The sequence below is a fragment of the Frieseomelitta varia genome, unplaced genomic scaffold, assembly GCF_011392965.1.
Source record: "Frieseomelitta varia isolate USP_RPSP 00005682 unplaced genomic scaffold, Fvar_1.2 scaffold_65, whole genome shotgun sequence".
Lineage (NCBI taxonomy): Eukaryota > Metazoa > Arthropoda > Insecta > Hymenoptera > Apidae > Frieseomelitta > Frieseomelitta varia.
Window position 1 is genome coordinate 5,066 of NW_025110423.1, and position 16,203 is coordinate 21,268.

Below are 16,203 nucleotides of genomic sequence, written 5' to 3' on the forward strand. Positions count from 1 at the left end.
TAAGTCAGCTAGTATCGTAAAGGTTCTAAGTGTTGGTACAAAACAACCAAGGAAAAAACAAGGAATAGTATCGCGATCCTATTCTCTCATCAAATGTAGAATGACAGAGCTTTGCTAGGTAATTTTTTAATTGTCAATTTCACCAGTGATATTTAATTTCTTGAATAACGTCTACTTACAATTGTTAATAATTTTAGTTACTTGTAAAAGTTACAAAGAAACGAGGTTGATCAATAGGTCAGCCAGTATTACAGAGGTTCTAAGTACTGATATAGAACAGCCGAGGAAGAAACTTTGTAGCGCGTACAATATTGAAATAGACAGCTGCGCCTATAACATATGATAATAACGTACGAGAGTGCGATAAAATTTGGAATACACAAATATGTTCTCTTACTCACCATTTCTACGATAGTGATCAACGAGTTTGACAGCGGCTCAAACGATGAAAGAAGATTGGATGTATACTTCATCGCATGCACTGAGCAATTGAGTAACGTAAACGTCAGGGACGATCCAACGATGAAATACTTCATGGTGAACCAAGTTATCCATGGCGCGGAAATACGGCGATACAAGTGCAACAACGTGATTTCATGTTGCCTCTTTTCGAGCAGCAATATGATCGTTTCGATGTAATCAACAAATTTCGAGCACAATATGCACCATTCGATGGTTTTCGTCTGAAACGAAAGATTATTCGTTTAAGTACAGAAATTAAAGTCAGGTATCACGTTTGTGTTCATCTCGTTGCGTTGATTCAGTCTCAACGTTTTGATTAATGTTCGATTTAATCATACCTGTGCCAAAAGAGGAACGCTGGAATCGGGTACATCACAGCCAGGTAACAAGAATTGGTGAAGTCCGTGCTTGAGTATATGATACGCGAACAATCCATTTGACACGATTTGAAAAATGTTGTAACATCTGGTGAACGTGTGGAGAGTATATGCCGACTTATCTCTCATACACTTTTGACCGCATCGCAAAACAAAGTACACGTATGCAAACGTAAAAACGAGTATGATGATCGCAGGATTTTGTAAAAAGAAGCAACCGCTCGAGCCTGCATCGGTGAAATTTTTTTATGATGAGTTTTATTGAGAGAACGTTTACTTTTGACGATGAACTCTTTCAATTTGATGAGAATTTTTCTAACTTACCTGCCGACTGTTCCATAGTCTGTTCTTTGACAATTGGATATATGTACGTTGATCGCGATAAGAAATTTCACGAATGGAACACAAATCGTACAAACGTTCGAGTTTGATTGAAATCGTGGTGTATAAATTTTCTCTCCTATATAGACACACACACACATAGACCGAACGATGATATTTCACGATATCGAACGTGATTCGCTCGAATTTATAAATACATTAACATGTTAACGTGGAATGTATAAGAAACTACGTGACAATACGTTGTACGTAAGCTCTCGTTTTTTTTTTTTCTTTTTGAGAAGGAGAGGAAGAAAAGAGACATTTCCCAAGAACTGAAATAAAATAAAAATTTAAATTAAAGAGAAAGATCGCTATGCCTGCTGATGAAATTGTACAACTTTTTTTTAGATTACCTTGTATATAGGGATCGATAGTGCAAGAAAATAGGGAAGGTTAGAAGAAGAGGATAAAGATGGAAAGAGGAGCAGAAGATAAAAAAAAGAAGAGGAGGAAAGGATGATAAAACAAAGAAGAAGAACAGAGGGCAATAAAGATGGGAAGAGGAAAAGAGGGTGATAAAAAAAAAAGGAAGAGCAGGAGAAGGTGACAAAAAAAAAGAAGGATGGTGATAAAAAAGAAAAGAGAATGAGAAGGTGATAAAAAAAAGGAAGAGCAGGAGAGGATGATAAAGAGGAGGAGGAGGCAAGGGTGATAGACGAGAAAAGAAGAAGAAAAATTAAATAACACAATTGTTTAATTGAATTTATTTCACCTGCTTTACCTGTATATTAGCTATTGTGCTAAAATTTCAAGAATATAATTGTAATTTATTGCAATGGAAATATTCAAACGCCATATTGATCGACTACATAAATTGAAAGGTAGAGAAAAATGATGATATTGAAGCAGAAAAAGGAAAAATAAACGTTATATCATAATATGATAGCAAATAATGTCAGGTCATATTCTTTGTTATTAATAATTAATAACCGACAAAAATCAAATATTCATGATCGTACTCTCTTTCTTATATTCTATTTAATATTCATTAATTTTCTACACTTTTACGTGTGCCGTGGGAAATAGTATGTATACAATAGCTTAATTTAAATTACACAATATCTTGAAATCGTCTTATAACCATGAAGTTTCTGGAACGAATTGCATGGACATTAAAACATAATTTCATGAGCGAAATCGTAGCCTTGATCAGAGATTTAATTTCTATGCTTAATATATTATGCGTAAGTGAAAGTACGTTTAATTTCAATCAACTGATTGATTTTGACAAAACGAATAGAGAATAAGAATAAGAATAGAATAAGAAAAGAATAGAATAAGAAAATACTTTCATTAAAAGACTTGATTAAAAATCAAAGGAAGAATCGTGCAATCGTGCAATTTTATTATATTTTCCTCTAGAGAAAATGGATAAAAAAAACAACTGCAAAAATGCAGGAGAATTAAAATATTCAAAACCTGGAAACGTCTATTTATATTCTTTCCATTATGAAATTCAAGTAATAACTCTCGTCGTAATAATTTTGAACTTGTCTATTTTCTTCAGAGCAGCGAGGAGTGTTGTGAAAACTAATTAAGATTATACACGACCAATTAATGTGAAAGCCACACTTGTTGTTATTAAAACACATCTCGCTTTGATTTGCAGATACGGTGCTGTTGCAGCAAGTGGACTTTCTAGAAACTATCCTAGAAGAAACATCCGACGATCTGCAAAGTGATTCCGATCGGAGTGGGACCACTTATTGGGTTGGCTCAGACTCTGAAACCGAAAGCGTGATACACATAAGAGCGAGGCAAAGATTGGCCGGTAAGAAACCTAGAGACGATTGTCGTATCTAAACGTATCTTCCCCTGACTGACATGTACGCCACGTATTGTCTAACAATAAGTCCAAAAATATCACAACTGTTGGATTACCTTGTCAAATATCAATTTGGCAACTAGTCCAAACATGGTGGGCTGCGTGCCACTCGTTTCGTTACCTTTTAATGGACTTGAAACAAACTTACCCTTGCCACGATGTTTTGCAGCAGAATTCCAACGAGACTTTAGATTTATTTTGTCCTACGTTTTCGATAGAAATTTCTTTTTTTCTTTTTTCAGAAAGTTTTTTCTCAATTTTTGTTTTTAGTCATACTATGAGAGACGTAGAGTGGTTTTTTTTTTGTGTTTGAAATTTTGATCAAATGGAAACTGATTAATTACTCTAGGAAGAGACTTCTTGACTTGAAAATATTCCAGACTATAGTGTACGCCCTATAAATCTCTTTTACACGGATAATTTACAACCATTTTTGAATCACCACCTAAAACTGCCAAACTTTTCTATTTCCATTTGTTCCATTTGTAAATCAGTTCAGTGGGACAAGTACCTGCTCTTCTGAAATTCAGATAAGTACAAAGATATTATTACAAACTCTCGAGCTTTTACAAATATATGTATAATAATGCGTATTTAATATTACTAGCATTTAGAACAACACTTATCGATTTTTCAACCATTTTGTTATTCGCGACAGAGAAAGAAATTCCAATATTTTCAATTACCAATTAACGTCCACAAATTTACACGATCATCAATATTCCGCGCGCTCCAAAAAATTGTTCTACTTTCAGTTTTGAATTTTCTAAGTAACTAATCAAACGATTGAAATTGAAACATTTTTTAATAATCAAATTAATAATTGATATTGTTATATAATTATACTAGTCTTGCACTTGCGACAATCTATTCTTGCGCTATTCAACGACCAATTGCCAAGCTGCGCTCGCACGATTCTCTTTGCAAGCCGAATTCGGCTATTTTTAATAATGAATTATCGTGCATTGTGTCACATTGTCGTTAGACTACAACGGAAGTTATTGACTTGGTTTATCATATGATAAATTGTTCTAATTGTTCTCGGCACACAATTAACTTACTTATGTTAGCCGCTTGTAGTGGAATCGCCTCGCTATCGGAATTAGACTTTGCCTTGAGTTTGAGTCGAAATTAAACTCTATTGTCCGGACTATATACAGTAAGATTTACTATCCTGGGAGCAAGATTCCATTGTCTTGCGGTTGTTGGAACGAGATAATTTTTTCATTTGAGGAGAGGCGGTTTGAAAAAGGAGGTCTAGGCGTAGATCCAGAAGATTGATGGAGAAATGGAACGTAGTAATAGCGACAGGTGAAAGAATGTGTAGCTGAAAAGTGGAAGTATTGTGCCTGGCAGATAACATTGTAAGAAAGAAACGAAAATTGTGCTAATGAAGGAAACGAATTTTTTATCTTTTGTATCATTCTCATCTGTGTTCTCTAACGAGCCTCAGTATGACGAGTTTTGCCAATCATCGCACTGCGTTATACTGTTGCGTGCAACACGTGTACGACGTTAAAAAGTCAGTTAAGCGATATTTTGCCTCGGAATGTATATCTTATGAAATCTCATTCTCACATCACTCACTCAGTACTTGAGCCGGTGAGCATTGTTCTCCGGAGGTCTACTTTCTCTTTTCAGTTTGATCTTCTGATTCATTGACTCTCGAATAATGAAATCATGCCTCATTCAGAAGAGAATCGTTCGTAACTTATTCAAAAGACAGTTGTATCTAGTAACTCACAACCCGTTTCCCTTGTATAATAACGAACAATTGTTGTAAATGCACGTCGCCTCGCTTTTCACTAAGCGAACATCGCGTAAATAGGAAATTCTGCCTCTAATCTAACGGGAAGTTATTCAGGATATAATATTCATTACACGCCAGTTTGTTTCTATTGCAACGATGGAATGCAATTTAGCACGAATTTAATGATATAACCATGGTTACCAGACGGTGTCATTGACACACACATTGACAGAACAGGCAGAGTTAATTACAGCGTTTAAACGTGATATAACGAGGCTATTTAAAAGCAGAAGTGTAAGTATATTAACGAACGAAAGGCTAGGAAGGGAAAAAAAACAAAAAACGTAAACAGTAGAAAAACTGCACGATCAAAGTGACGTAACAGACTTACATACATACTTACAAAATTCTCAACTCCTTTTAGTTAGTGAAGAAAGAAATTCTACAGGTTGAGTCAATAAAAATTAATATCCAGAGTGCTAAAAAAGTACCTTAAATACTTGTGTCCTTCAGAGACTCATCAAAGAGATTTTTAATTGTACTTTTTTTTTTTTTTTTGTGTATGTGATTGCTTCGAAACTAGGTAGAAAATAATTACTGCGTCAATTCGATAAATTAAAAGTAAGAGTAATTAAAAGTTCAGTAAGTTTAGTAAAGTTAATTGAATAAATTAAAAGTAAGAGTAACTTTTCAATAATATCGTTCCACGGTGTTTCCAGTTTTTCAGATATTGTTTGTTGTCGAGTAACGTTACATTGTGCTTCGAACCTCTGTTTGAGATCGTTCACGTACCAGATTCCTTCGGTTATGCGACCGGCGTAACGTGTCGGTATGCCCGGTTGCCATTCCTCAGGCGTCGTGCAACTCGCGCACGTACTTTTCGCAGCAGGGGTCGTCTTTAAACGTCTCGCGAGTCGTAATATAAATATATAATTTATTTTTATAATATAATATATATTATATATATAATTGTATAAATATATTTGTATAAATTATATTATAAATATAAATTAATACAAATTATGTTATAAATATAAATTAATATAAATTATATTATAAATATAAATTATATATATATATATATTATTATTATGAATATCAATCGATGCTAATCACCGAAAGAGAAACGCGAACGATTCGACTTTGATTCGTGTGTCTTCGCTTCGAAATGAACTTCGCGACCACTTGTTACGCTAATTACGCAGGTAATTGTATCTTGGGCAATTAATCTTTTCTCTTTGCAAGATCCTCGCTGGCTATCCCTATCGCACAAGCACCGTTGAGCGTTTTCATTAAAAGTTGTTGGATCATTGTGAAACTACTAATCATCCTTGCTAACTACATTCAAATTCCGTTGCGGGACTGGACTCGAACAACGACATTAACATTTCGATGTCACTGATTTTTCTTCTATATCGATAGAACCTTCGAACAGAAAGTTTCGTTTAGCTTTCAATAAATATATCGTTTTTCTTCAAACGAGGAATGTTTCTTTTTCTCCCAGGGCAAATAAAGATTTACTTTTTCGTATTCAGTGTCAAGATTGCATTCTGCAATTCTACGCGCGATTCTCTTCCGTCGCGTCTAATATTAGATCACCTTCAATGTGATTCATATAGGATTACCATGAACTAGCCGTTGGATTCCACGTGCATGCAATCATGCAAAAATAAACCGGACAGGACAATGCGTCGCTGAGTAAATTCAATTGCCACCGTCCGACCGACCGGCAGAGAATTCCAAGTCAGCTGACGTTGATGAAACGGGATTCGTTCGGACGCCGAAAAGCGACTCACAGTGTTTATCTGCTTGGATTCTTGGAAATCTTTGCAGATGTCGCTTCTCTCAAAGTAAATCGAAGTTCATGATCAATCAAAAAAGAAAAAAAATCACATGAAATACGCAATTAACTTTTTGCGCTTGAATGACGTGCCACGCACGTCGTGAACTTTCGTCTCAAAATTGCAATATTTTCTCAGTATTAAGCATATTTAAGCCATAACCCAGGTAAAGCAAATAATAAATTTATCACTTCTCGATAATTTCTATCCAGTGATGCCATACCGACGAGTTCAGAAGAAAAAAAAAGCGACGAGTTATTGTATACGGTTCGGTCACTCGTTATGGTCCGCAATCAGTTGTCAGCGCAAGTGGTTAACCTCTTGCGTTGGAATGACGTACCACGCATTTTGAGAACTTTTTGCCCCAAAATTGCAACATTTTCTCAGTATTAAGTATATTTAAGTATAACCCAGGCAAAGTAAATAATAAAGTTATCACTCTTCTCGATAATTTCTATCCAGTTATACCATACTGACGAGTTCAGAAGAAAAAGAAAGCGACGAGTTATTGTATACGGTTCGGTCACTCGTTATGGTCCGCAATCAGTTGCCAGCTCAAGTGGTTAAGTAGCTGTTAAGAGGTTCCTTAATCAAACCGCTGAAAATCATATATATGACAGCTATATAAAAACAACATGAGAGTATAAACGTTACAGAAAAGGAAGAATTCGAGAACAAGCCAATATGGTCATCACATTTCTCATTACTTACATTGTTATGTTTTTCTCTTATTTATTTTTCCATGTATTTTTATATATTGTTACATCAAGTCACTTTTCTTATGTATACCATTTGATGTTTTGCATATATTGAAGTCTTACAGCATGTAAGACTATACAGCACATAGGCCAAACATAGACCTGATAATAAATTAAAAGAAACAAAAAAAAGAAGAAAGAATTCAACCGCATGTGCAAGAATTTAACACGTAAATTTGTTGGACGTTACGTGCATTTCGTTCGACTCGAAATTTCGCTATATCTAACAAACTAATTTGCGGTATTGTAACCCCCTTTTTAGAAAACTCCATAGAGTTGATTTTACTGTCCTTTTACATACGAAATAAACGATCGTTTGAGAACCACTGCATTCCCCGTTGCTTAGGCTACCCAGCATTCACCCATGTAGAAAAGCTCGTCCAACACCAGGCATAATTTGCTCTCACTCCTAAATAACTCCTAAATGTCAGTAACTAATAAACGCCTCGAATGAATTCTTTTTCTTATATTTTTGCCCACGTAAATAAATTATTGGAACGCCTATTGCATTTGTTACAACCAAGCTCACAGCTATTTTTGCTACATGTTGCAACACGTTCGAAAGTTACAATTCAAATTATTATTGCAATATTATCGGCAATGTTATCGCGCTAGAAACTCGATATCGGTCGGCTGTTTGAGGCTGTTTGAGAATTCCGTAGTCCGCGGCCCGGTTTTATAAAGTCAAGTCACGGAACTGGGTCTTCGGGCGGGAGTAGGTGGGCAATCGTCGCGTTCGTTCCATCGGCGGACAGGGCAGGAAGCCGTGGTTCGTTCAACCGGAAGCGACGCTTACACGGTCGCTTACCGGTTGTCGGCTTCGTGACCGTCGCCGGACACGTGATCGACGACACGAGTCCCTTCGATAACGGCTCAGTTAATCGGCAAACGACGCGTTTCACGACGTCGTGATCCATTCGATCGGCCTCCCTCCTAACCCCCTGAATTTGCATTTTTATCGCCGTAGCTTTTCTGCCCTGGAAATCAATTTGTTTGCGCAACGCAAGTTGAAACTGAAATTAGCCGAAACGAGGCGATCACGGTTCCGAGTAATTTATTCGATTTGAACGAAGCTTTACAAAGTAGCGGCTTAGAGGAGGAACGCGAAATAAAATATAATGTAGATTCGCGAGAGACGTCGGATTTACGTTACGCATGGCTTCGTGACTCTCTTGACGATCGTTCGTAAGTAGACGCAATTACGTGTACGGACTTTCGTATGTGGGGTGAATAACGTTCCGAGTGAAAGCGTAATTAGTAGCTTGGAATGTGTTGTGTACGATACTGTGTGCCGTTGTACCCTTCTGTTTCGCAGACTGTTTCGAGACGCTTGGATTTTTGGTAGTTTTTATTTTTTGAATGTGGCAAGTTCGAATCCTTGTATAGCTTATACAAGACGCTAGAACTACCAAAATGTGGTCAAACTGATCAGTTTGCAATTTTTCAGAATATAATTCTGAAGCAGACTTGCAATGTTGTGTTTTCAATGATTTGGGCAATTTTTACAAAGTACGCGATTAAACTGTATTGTAAACATTTTACTATTCATTTCTCTGCACTCAAATCTCCTCGATATGATCTTTGTGTTTTGATCATCGTCAGTAGTTCCAGCGTTAATAGGTAAAAGTAGCAAATTGAACTTTGTACCGGATGAATATTTTTTCTCTGTTTCTTTTTTCTCTTCTTCCCAATCGTTGATCGTTTCGTGTTTGTTGGTGATTTCTGGAAAGACGAGAGGCTGGATGGCAGCGGCAGCGAATGCAACTCCGTGGTGCCGAAGAAGAGACGTCGAAAGTACAACGGCACCGGCGATCAACGGGAGCATCAGGCGACCTTCGACGACTATCCAGCATCGCCTAGGTCATCGAGGTCGTCCGCCTCTTCAAGGTCTAGCTCCCTATTACAATTCGAATCTTTAGAAAGGACCTGTGCCACACTGTCGCCGTCCAGTTACAGCTTCGACTCGCTGGAGTATCCGAATCGATCGAACGCCTCTCACCCTGAGAACACGTCGCCGGATAGCCTCGAGCAGGACTACGACAAGGTCTTGCCGAACGGTTTCGGGAACACCGTGGACCACTTCTCCAGGATCAGGCCTTACCGTAGCTTCGAGAGCCTGGACACGTGTCAAAAGGAGGAAGAGTTTGGCCACGGTGATCTCATCAATGGGTTCGCACCTTTGTACCTGAAACGAAACACAGACTACGCGTCGAGAACGCGTAGCAATGTCTACAATGGCTATCATCGTCCAAGGTAACGTACACGCGGTTTATTTCATTTGGCAAGCGGCTGGTCTTCTTATCCTCTGTTGCGTCACTGGCAGAACCTCTGTTATTCGAATTAAACGGAAATTATGACTTGTATTTGCATCATTTCCTCCCAGAGTGAATGAGATTTAACTCTGTTTATCTGAAGACTCCATAGCTATTGATTTTATAAATCGAATCTATCGAGCCACGTCCGCGAGATAGATAAACAGAGCTTCGCCTTTCTATTAAAATTGCATTAGCCTGCTCTGCGTCGTGAGTTTCGAGTCGATGTTTAAATATTTTGATCGCAGTTTTAGAACCGTCAGAGCGCTGTTTGAATAATAAATATTTCGATAACAGAGGTTCTACTTGCGATTTCTATGCTATTCTTCGCGAAGATATTTTCGCTATCACGCGCGTCGAGAGCAGCTCGAGCGAAAATGTGTAAACCGTTGCAGTCGTTTCTCTTCAAAAGATAGTCATCGTCGCAGGTTATGATTGTCACGGGTTTTTGCACGCGTGCAAAATCTTGCACGAGAGACGAACAATCGTAGGTCGCAGGTTTTTCTTGGCAATGACTCTCGAGAGCTTGCTACACGACCCTTGTTCCACCGCCAAATTTCCGCAATCGCGACCTTGAACAAACTTCCACGATTTTTCGTGCTTTTAGATCCGACGCACGTGTGTGCTTCATTCTAAATATCCTTATCTACTATCAAGTGAAAAATAGCGTTTTCGTAACTGTTCAATTTCGAGAGCAACGTATTGGATATTTTATGTTACATTTATACTTCTGCTTTTGAGTCAAGTTTCACTGTTCTCGAACTTGCGAATTTGTAAATGAACACGTCACACGCAGTGACGTGTGACTTGGCTCCATTGTTCCTGTCTTATGAATAAAAAAGATTTTACTTGAACTTGATATCAGCTACAGAATATTCATCAGGATTATGCAACTGCGCGTAACTATTGTTGAACCCTTGACGTACTTGACGTACGTAGCAAATTAATAGTCGTAGATGCACTTGGTGCAATGTTAATACGTACAATGCGATATGAATATTAATACGTTGGGATTAACATATCACGTAGTATAGTGCAAGCGCATCTAAAATCCCCGAGAAACACACGGGAGACGAGCCACGTCTGTTGCTAACTGTAGTTGGAACGGTTTTCTTTCACTCGATGCAGCAGGGAGTTCGTCCACGAGGACGAAGAGTACGACGAGGACGACGAGGATCTCGACGAGGAGGATGATCGTATGATGAAGGACGGTCGAGCCGGGACCGAGCTGGATGATCGGCTGATGGTGTTCGGCGACTCCGCGTGCAACTACGCGACGTCGTTGGACTACAGGAACACGATCGACCTGCGTGAGATCGGCGTCGAATCGAAGAGGGACACGTTGTTGGACCTGAAGTCTGGCCAGGCGGCCGTCTCGAGTTCGTTTCGTCTGCTGCAGACCAAGTTAAATATAGCCGGCAGTATGGCGCACGGTCGCAACAACATGGTCGCCGATCATCATCGTCATTACCACCATCATCATCAGTTGCAGCAGCAGCAGCAGCAGCAGCACCAGCTCCACGGATACGAGCAGCACGAGCAGCACCAGCGTCAAGGGTGGAGCAACGACGAGTGCTTTAATTTTAGATTCACGGATAAATCTCGAAGCGCGCCCAGTCTGCCTAGCAGCGTCGACGAGTCCGCACACGGTCCACGCTCGTTCACCTCGTACGCCTCGTCGTCGAGAGTCGCCTGCTTCGTCTCCACGTCGAGTTTGTTTGAGAATTACACCAGGGTCGCCAGCGTGCCCGTCGATTTGAATCTCTGCGGCGTCCACGCGACGCACGACGATGATACACGCCGCTCTCCAGTGAGTACGACGCACGAGCACCACGAAATGGCGGAAGCTTCGGTCGTTCAGGGTAAGAAGCGGCTGGAAAGCGCCGAGGAAATTCGACAGAACGGCGGTGGCGGCGGCGGCGGCGGCGGCGAGGAGGAGGAAGGCGAGGAACAGGCGAAGAACACGTTGACGAGCTCCGTGAGAACGCAAGCCTCGCAGAACCTTGCGGAGAGAATGGTGGACGGAAGGATGGTGGAGAGCGAGAAAGCAGCGGAAGAGCAGCGAAAGGAGGGCGAGGAGTGCGTAGGAGAGCACTGTTCAAAGCCGCGTGAAAGGAAGCAACTGATCTCGACGGTGAAGACGCAAGATCGCGGCAACTGTGTGCTCGACATGGCGATCGTCATGGAGAATGACATCGACTCGGTGGACGCGGCGATCAAGCAGTTGAAGCGCGAGGTCGACGAGGCCACCTCCAATAGCAGCGGTATCTACGGTGTCCAGAGAACTCCGTCCGGTAGACAGCGGCCGTGGAAAATGAAGAACAACGCTAGCTACGAGCTGGCCCAGCAGTTCGAAGTCGACGAGAGAAACTTCAGGCCGAGCAGACATCGCAAGAACGTCAGCAACGACGGCGGTGGTGAAAAGTCGCTGAGAAGCGGACGTAAACGGGTGTTGAACAACGCCAGTTACGAGCTGGCGCAACAGTGCGATTACATCAAGGCTCTCCAATCCTCTCGTGGTGCTTTCAAACGAATGGACGCTTGCGACGAGCTGGAGGAGTCAATCTCCGGGCGATCGTCGCGACTCCGAGTTTCCGACTTGGTGCAGCAAATGAGCAGCAGCTCGACGTCGAATCTGCCTAGCTACAACGAGCCGTACGTGGACCTCAGGAGATACTCAAAGTCCACGGAGAATCTTTCGACGCAGTTCTCGATAGCCCCGTTCACCAGGGTCCCGATCAACCAGCTGGGCCAACGGCTCAAGAAACAAGAGGAGGAAACGCTCTTCAGCCAGATAAAAAAAAACTCGGATCCATTTTCAGCCTATGGAGACGATTCTAATGTCCGTGCCTTAGTAGACGAGGAAATAGATTTACCCTGCTTGGAAACCAAACCCATAGGAACTTCCAGCCTGGAGGGGGGCGTACTACGCGAACGAGAAACAACAAGCGCCCAGGAGCCTCAGGTATCATTAACCCCGCAATGCAAAAATGTTGATTCAAACGCTTCGCACAAAGTCGCGGTCACGAGGGACACAGCGAACGAGACGACGAGCTACTCGAAGAGGTCGTTCATCGGTGATTTCTATCCGGAAAAAATCTTGCGGTTGCAGCGACAGAAGGAGGACCGTGGCGCGGTCGAGCACGAGATGGACGGAAACGGTAGGAAAAACGAAAGTTCCTCGTCGATTCGATCATCGTCGTCGTCGTCGTCGTCGTCGTCATCGTCATCGGGTAGATCGTCGGCGTGCAACGATAGAACCGGTGGAGAACTGCTGTGGAGGGTCATAGTGGAAAAACAAGCCGCAGAGAAGAAGGAGGAGAAGGAGGCGGAGGAGGAGGCTTCCGCGGAGAAGGTTACGAAGGAGAAAGAGAAGGAGAAGGAGGAGGAGAAGAAGAACGAGAGAGAGCAAGAGCCAAGAAGGGAGAAGGAGGAGGCGGCAACGGAAGCAGCGAGGGGACATACTGTCCACGGTGTTCGTTGCCCCCCACTCGGCGGTAGCAGCAACAGCGACGGCCTGGAACCCAGTGAACGGAGTGGGAATCCAGCGGTGGCCGTGGCAGTTGATACGAATCATCGCGGTGATCGCGACAAACGTCACGAGGAGAACGCGGCGGCAACAACAACTGCGCCGGTTAGGGTAGACGACAAACACGACGGCCACGCGACTATGTCGGCCACAACGACCACAACGAAACCACGGCCGTTCGTCGCGGCGCCCGTGAAGGGATCCAAGAACGAGCCATCCGCCGCGAGATTCCAGCGGAACATGGTCGTTGACGCGTCGTCCGCGACCACCGTGAAGGAGGAACGGAAAAAGGGTGGACTCGGTGGATTTCTCCAACGATTCTCGCGGCTTCGGTTCAGTGGTAGGTCGAAAGTGCCGCGGTCCGAGGTGCAGAAAAAGAGTGACACGATCGGCCAAGTGAACCGCGCCAAGGTGACCGAGCAGAAGGTTAAAAAGGAGCCGGACTACATCATCATTCCGTTGCATCCTCCCGAAGAGGAGAGGCAGAGGCAGGAGCAGAACGCCGCCGCGGAGCGCAGAATAGACACTGGCAATGACAGAACCGTTCAACCGAGCTCCTCCATTATAAGGTTAGTGTTCCACCGACTTTTCATTATATTAAAGGCCGTAATTTTATCGCCGTCGATCGTGGAAGAACGCTCTTTGTTCCCGTTTTCTTTCCGTTTCCATCGAATATCGCACGTTGATCGCGTTGACTTTGACCTAAAGTAATTGTTTACACGGTTTCGCGCCGGCACGTATAGAGACAGCGTGAATCACGGTTCGTGCTGCCTTCTACGGCTTCTACACGTAAACATTTATCTTTCACGCTGGTAGAAAATATATGTCGGCACCGTTTTGGATTCTGAACACTGTCGTTTATTTAACGTTCTTGGTACGTACGGGTAGACAACGAACGAATACGTCGCACGTTCCAACAATAACAAACACACCGCTCGCGAACCTTATATATTCGTAGCCTGTAGCCGAATATGTAAGGTTCCAGTGCAAAATCCCGCGAACGTTATTCGAAAGCTTGTGATATATATCTTACATAATTAGCGGATTATGAAAGGAATCTAACGTATGTATGTGTACATATGCCTTTCGGTACACGCCTTTCATTTGTGCCTGAACAGACGTCAGGCTCGCTCGACGTTTCTATTTTATTACAGTACCAAAATTAATACACGGAAAAATTGATACACGTTGATTTTTCCACAACGACTTATATAAACGATACACGCAGGATTCGTTTCCCGCAACGCGTTTTCCCTCGCGAGAGCGAGTGACATCAACGAGGTCAGCGGTAGCCGACGAAGAGAAGTTTTCGTAATGGCGGCCAGAGTCAATGAACAGCTACCAGAGTAACGCGCCCACCCACTCTCTTCCCGATCTTCTTCGCCCGTCTCGGCACGTTAAATCCTCGTGCCATTTATTCGCCGGTGTTCGTCGACTGTCCACTCGCGTTTATGTGTCGCCTCTAATTCCTTCCCTCTGATCGGGGCTTCACGTTCGTTATCCGATCGATAGGATTTCACTCTCGTTTCGCGCGCGTATGTATGTATGTACCTATAACACATTCCGATCGTCGGCCCCTGCGGATTCGTTGCTTCTCCCCTACTAGCGCGCAGCCACGCTAGCGGAGGAACCAGAGTCCGCTTCTTCTTAATTGAATTTCACTCTCACCCCGTTCCGTGCCGTTTTCACGTAATTCGACCCAATTGCATTCTGTAACAGTAAACGGGCGTCGTTTAACCTTTATCATATCCCTCTTCTTCCAACGAAGCGTTTCCCCCTTCGGAAACTCGACCGAGGATCGGCGTGACAGGGGATCGGGAACGTCTCGACGATCCGTGGGACACGAATACGGGTTGCGTTGGGGAAATACAGGACAGTTCATTCAGAGTCGTCGAAAGTAATTTTTCCATGAATTGTTTGTTACTGTTTGACGTGGTAATTGCAAACGTTGCAACGTCTCGATTATCGTTCTTCTCTGTTAGAAGAGTATAATATTCCGGAGCTATTTAACTATAAAAATAAAAGAATTCTGTATACAAAACTATACAAGCAAATATAAAATTATAAGAATTAGAACACATTACTAACTGTAAGAATTGGGACACTTACATATTACGTTTATTGGGAGAATGACAAATTTCGTTTCATTTCAATGTTTTAGCCAGCAATAATTATAAATACATTGCTTGATATCAATATAATGGTGCAGTAGGACCGGAGTACGAATTCATAAATTGTTTTACTATTTGACGTGGTAATTCCAAACGTTGCAACGTCTCAATTATCATTCTTCTGTGTTAGAGGAATATAATAATATTGGTATTCCGCAGCTATTTAACTATAAAAATAAAAGAATTCTGTATACAAAACTATGCAAGCAAATATAAAAATTATATGCTACGTAGAATTATAATGCTAACTGCAAGAATTAGGACACTTACATATTACGTTCATTGGGAGAATGACAAATTTCATTTTATTTCAATATTTTAGCCAGCAACAATTATAAATACATTGCTTGATATCATTATAATGATATAGTAGAACCGAAGTACGAATTCATAAATTGTTTGATACCCTTTGATACTGTTTGATACTGTTTGACGTGGTAATTGCAAACGTTGCAACGTCTCAATTATCGTTCTTCTCTGTTAGAAGAGTATAATATTCCGGAGCTATTTAACTATGAAAATAAAAGAATTCTGTATACAAAACTATGCAAGCAAATATAAGAATTATGTGCTACGTAGAATTATAATGTAAAATGTAAGAATTAGGACACTTACATATTACGTTTATTAGGAGAATGACAAATTTCATTTCATTTCAATATTTTAGCCAGCAATAATTATAAATACATTGCTTGATATCAATATAATGGTGCATTAAAAACGATAAACAAATAAAATAAAAATAAAAGAAGTACACGTAGGCAAAGAAAGAGCGTTAAATGTTAACGTTTAAT

The 16,203-nt window shown here is 41.4% G+C and overlaps 2 protein-coding genes and 1 long non-coding RNA gene across 16 annotated transcripts in view; 1 reads left to right on the top strand and 2 right to left on the bottom strand.

Annotated features, from left to right (window-relative positions):
- Positions 1-16,203, top strand: part of LOC122534927 — an 81,814-nt gene that overhangs the window by 3,466 nt on the left and 62,145 nt on the right. For 10 of the 14 annotated variants that reach the window (XM_043666018.1, XM_043666020.1, XM_043666019.1 and 7 more), the window contains exons 2-4: positions 2,833-2,994; positions 9,128-9,650; positions 10,838-13,807. In XM_043666018.1, the coding sequence (XP_043521953.1) occupies positions 2,833-2,994; positions 9,128-9,650; positions 10,838-13,807 (3,655 nt within the window). The remainder of the gene's footprint in view (positions 1-2,832; positions 2,995-9,127; positions 9,651-10,837; positions 13,808-16,203) is intronic. The other 4 variants (XM_043666026.1, XM_043666011.1, XM_043666015.1 and 1 more) reach the window with 3 other exon arrangements.
- Positions 95-1,315, bottom strand: LOC122534928 (elongation of very long chain fatty acids protein 1-like). Its single transcript, XM_043666027.1, has 4 exons — positions 1,164-1,315; positions 801-1,066; positions 402-683; positions 95-330 (listed from the first exon to the last, which is right to left on the bottom strand). The coding sequence occupies exons 1-4, from the start codon at positions 1,177-1,179 to the stop codon at positions 211-213; spliced, it is 684 nt and encodes a 227-aa protein (XP_043521962.1). The 5' UTR covers positions 1,180-1,315; the 3' UTR covers positions 95-210.
- Positions 7,366-9,508, bottom strand: LOC122534929. The gene is made up of 2 exons (XR_006308018.1): positions 9,397-9,508; positions 7,366-9,294 (listed from the first exon to the last, which is right to left on the bottom strand). It is a non-coding gene; the product is annotated as an uncharacterized LOC122534929 (long non-coding RNA).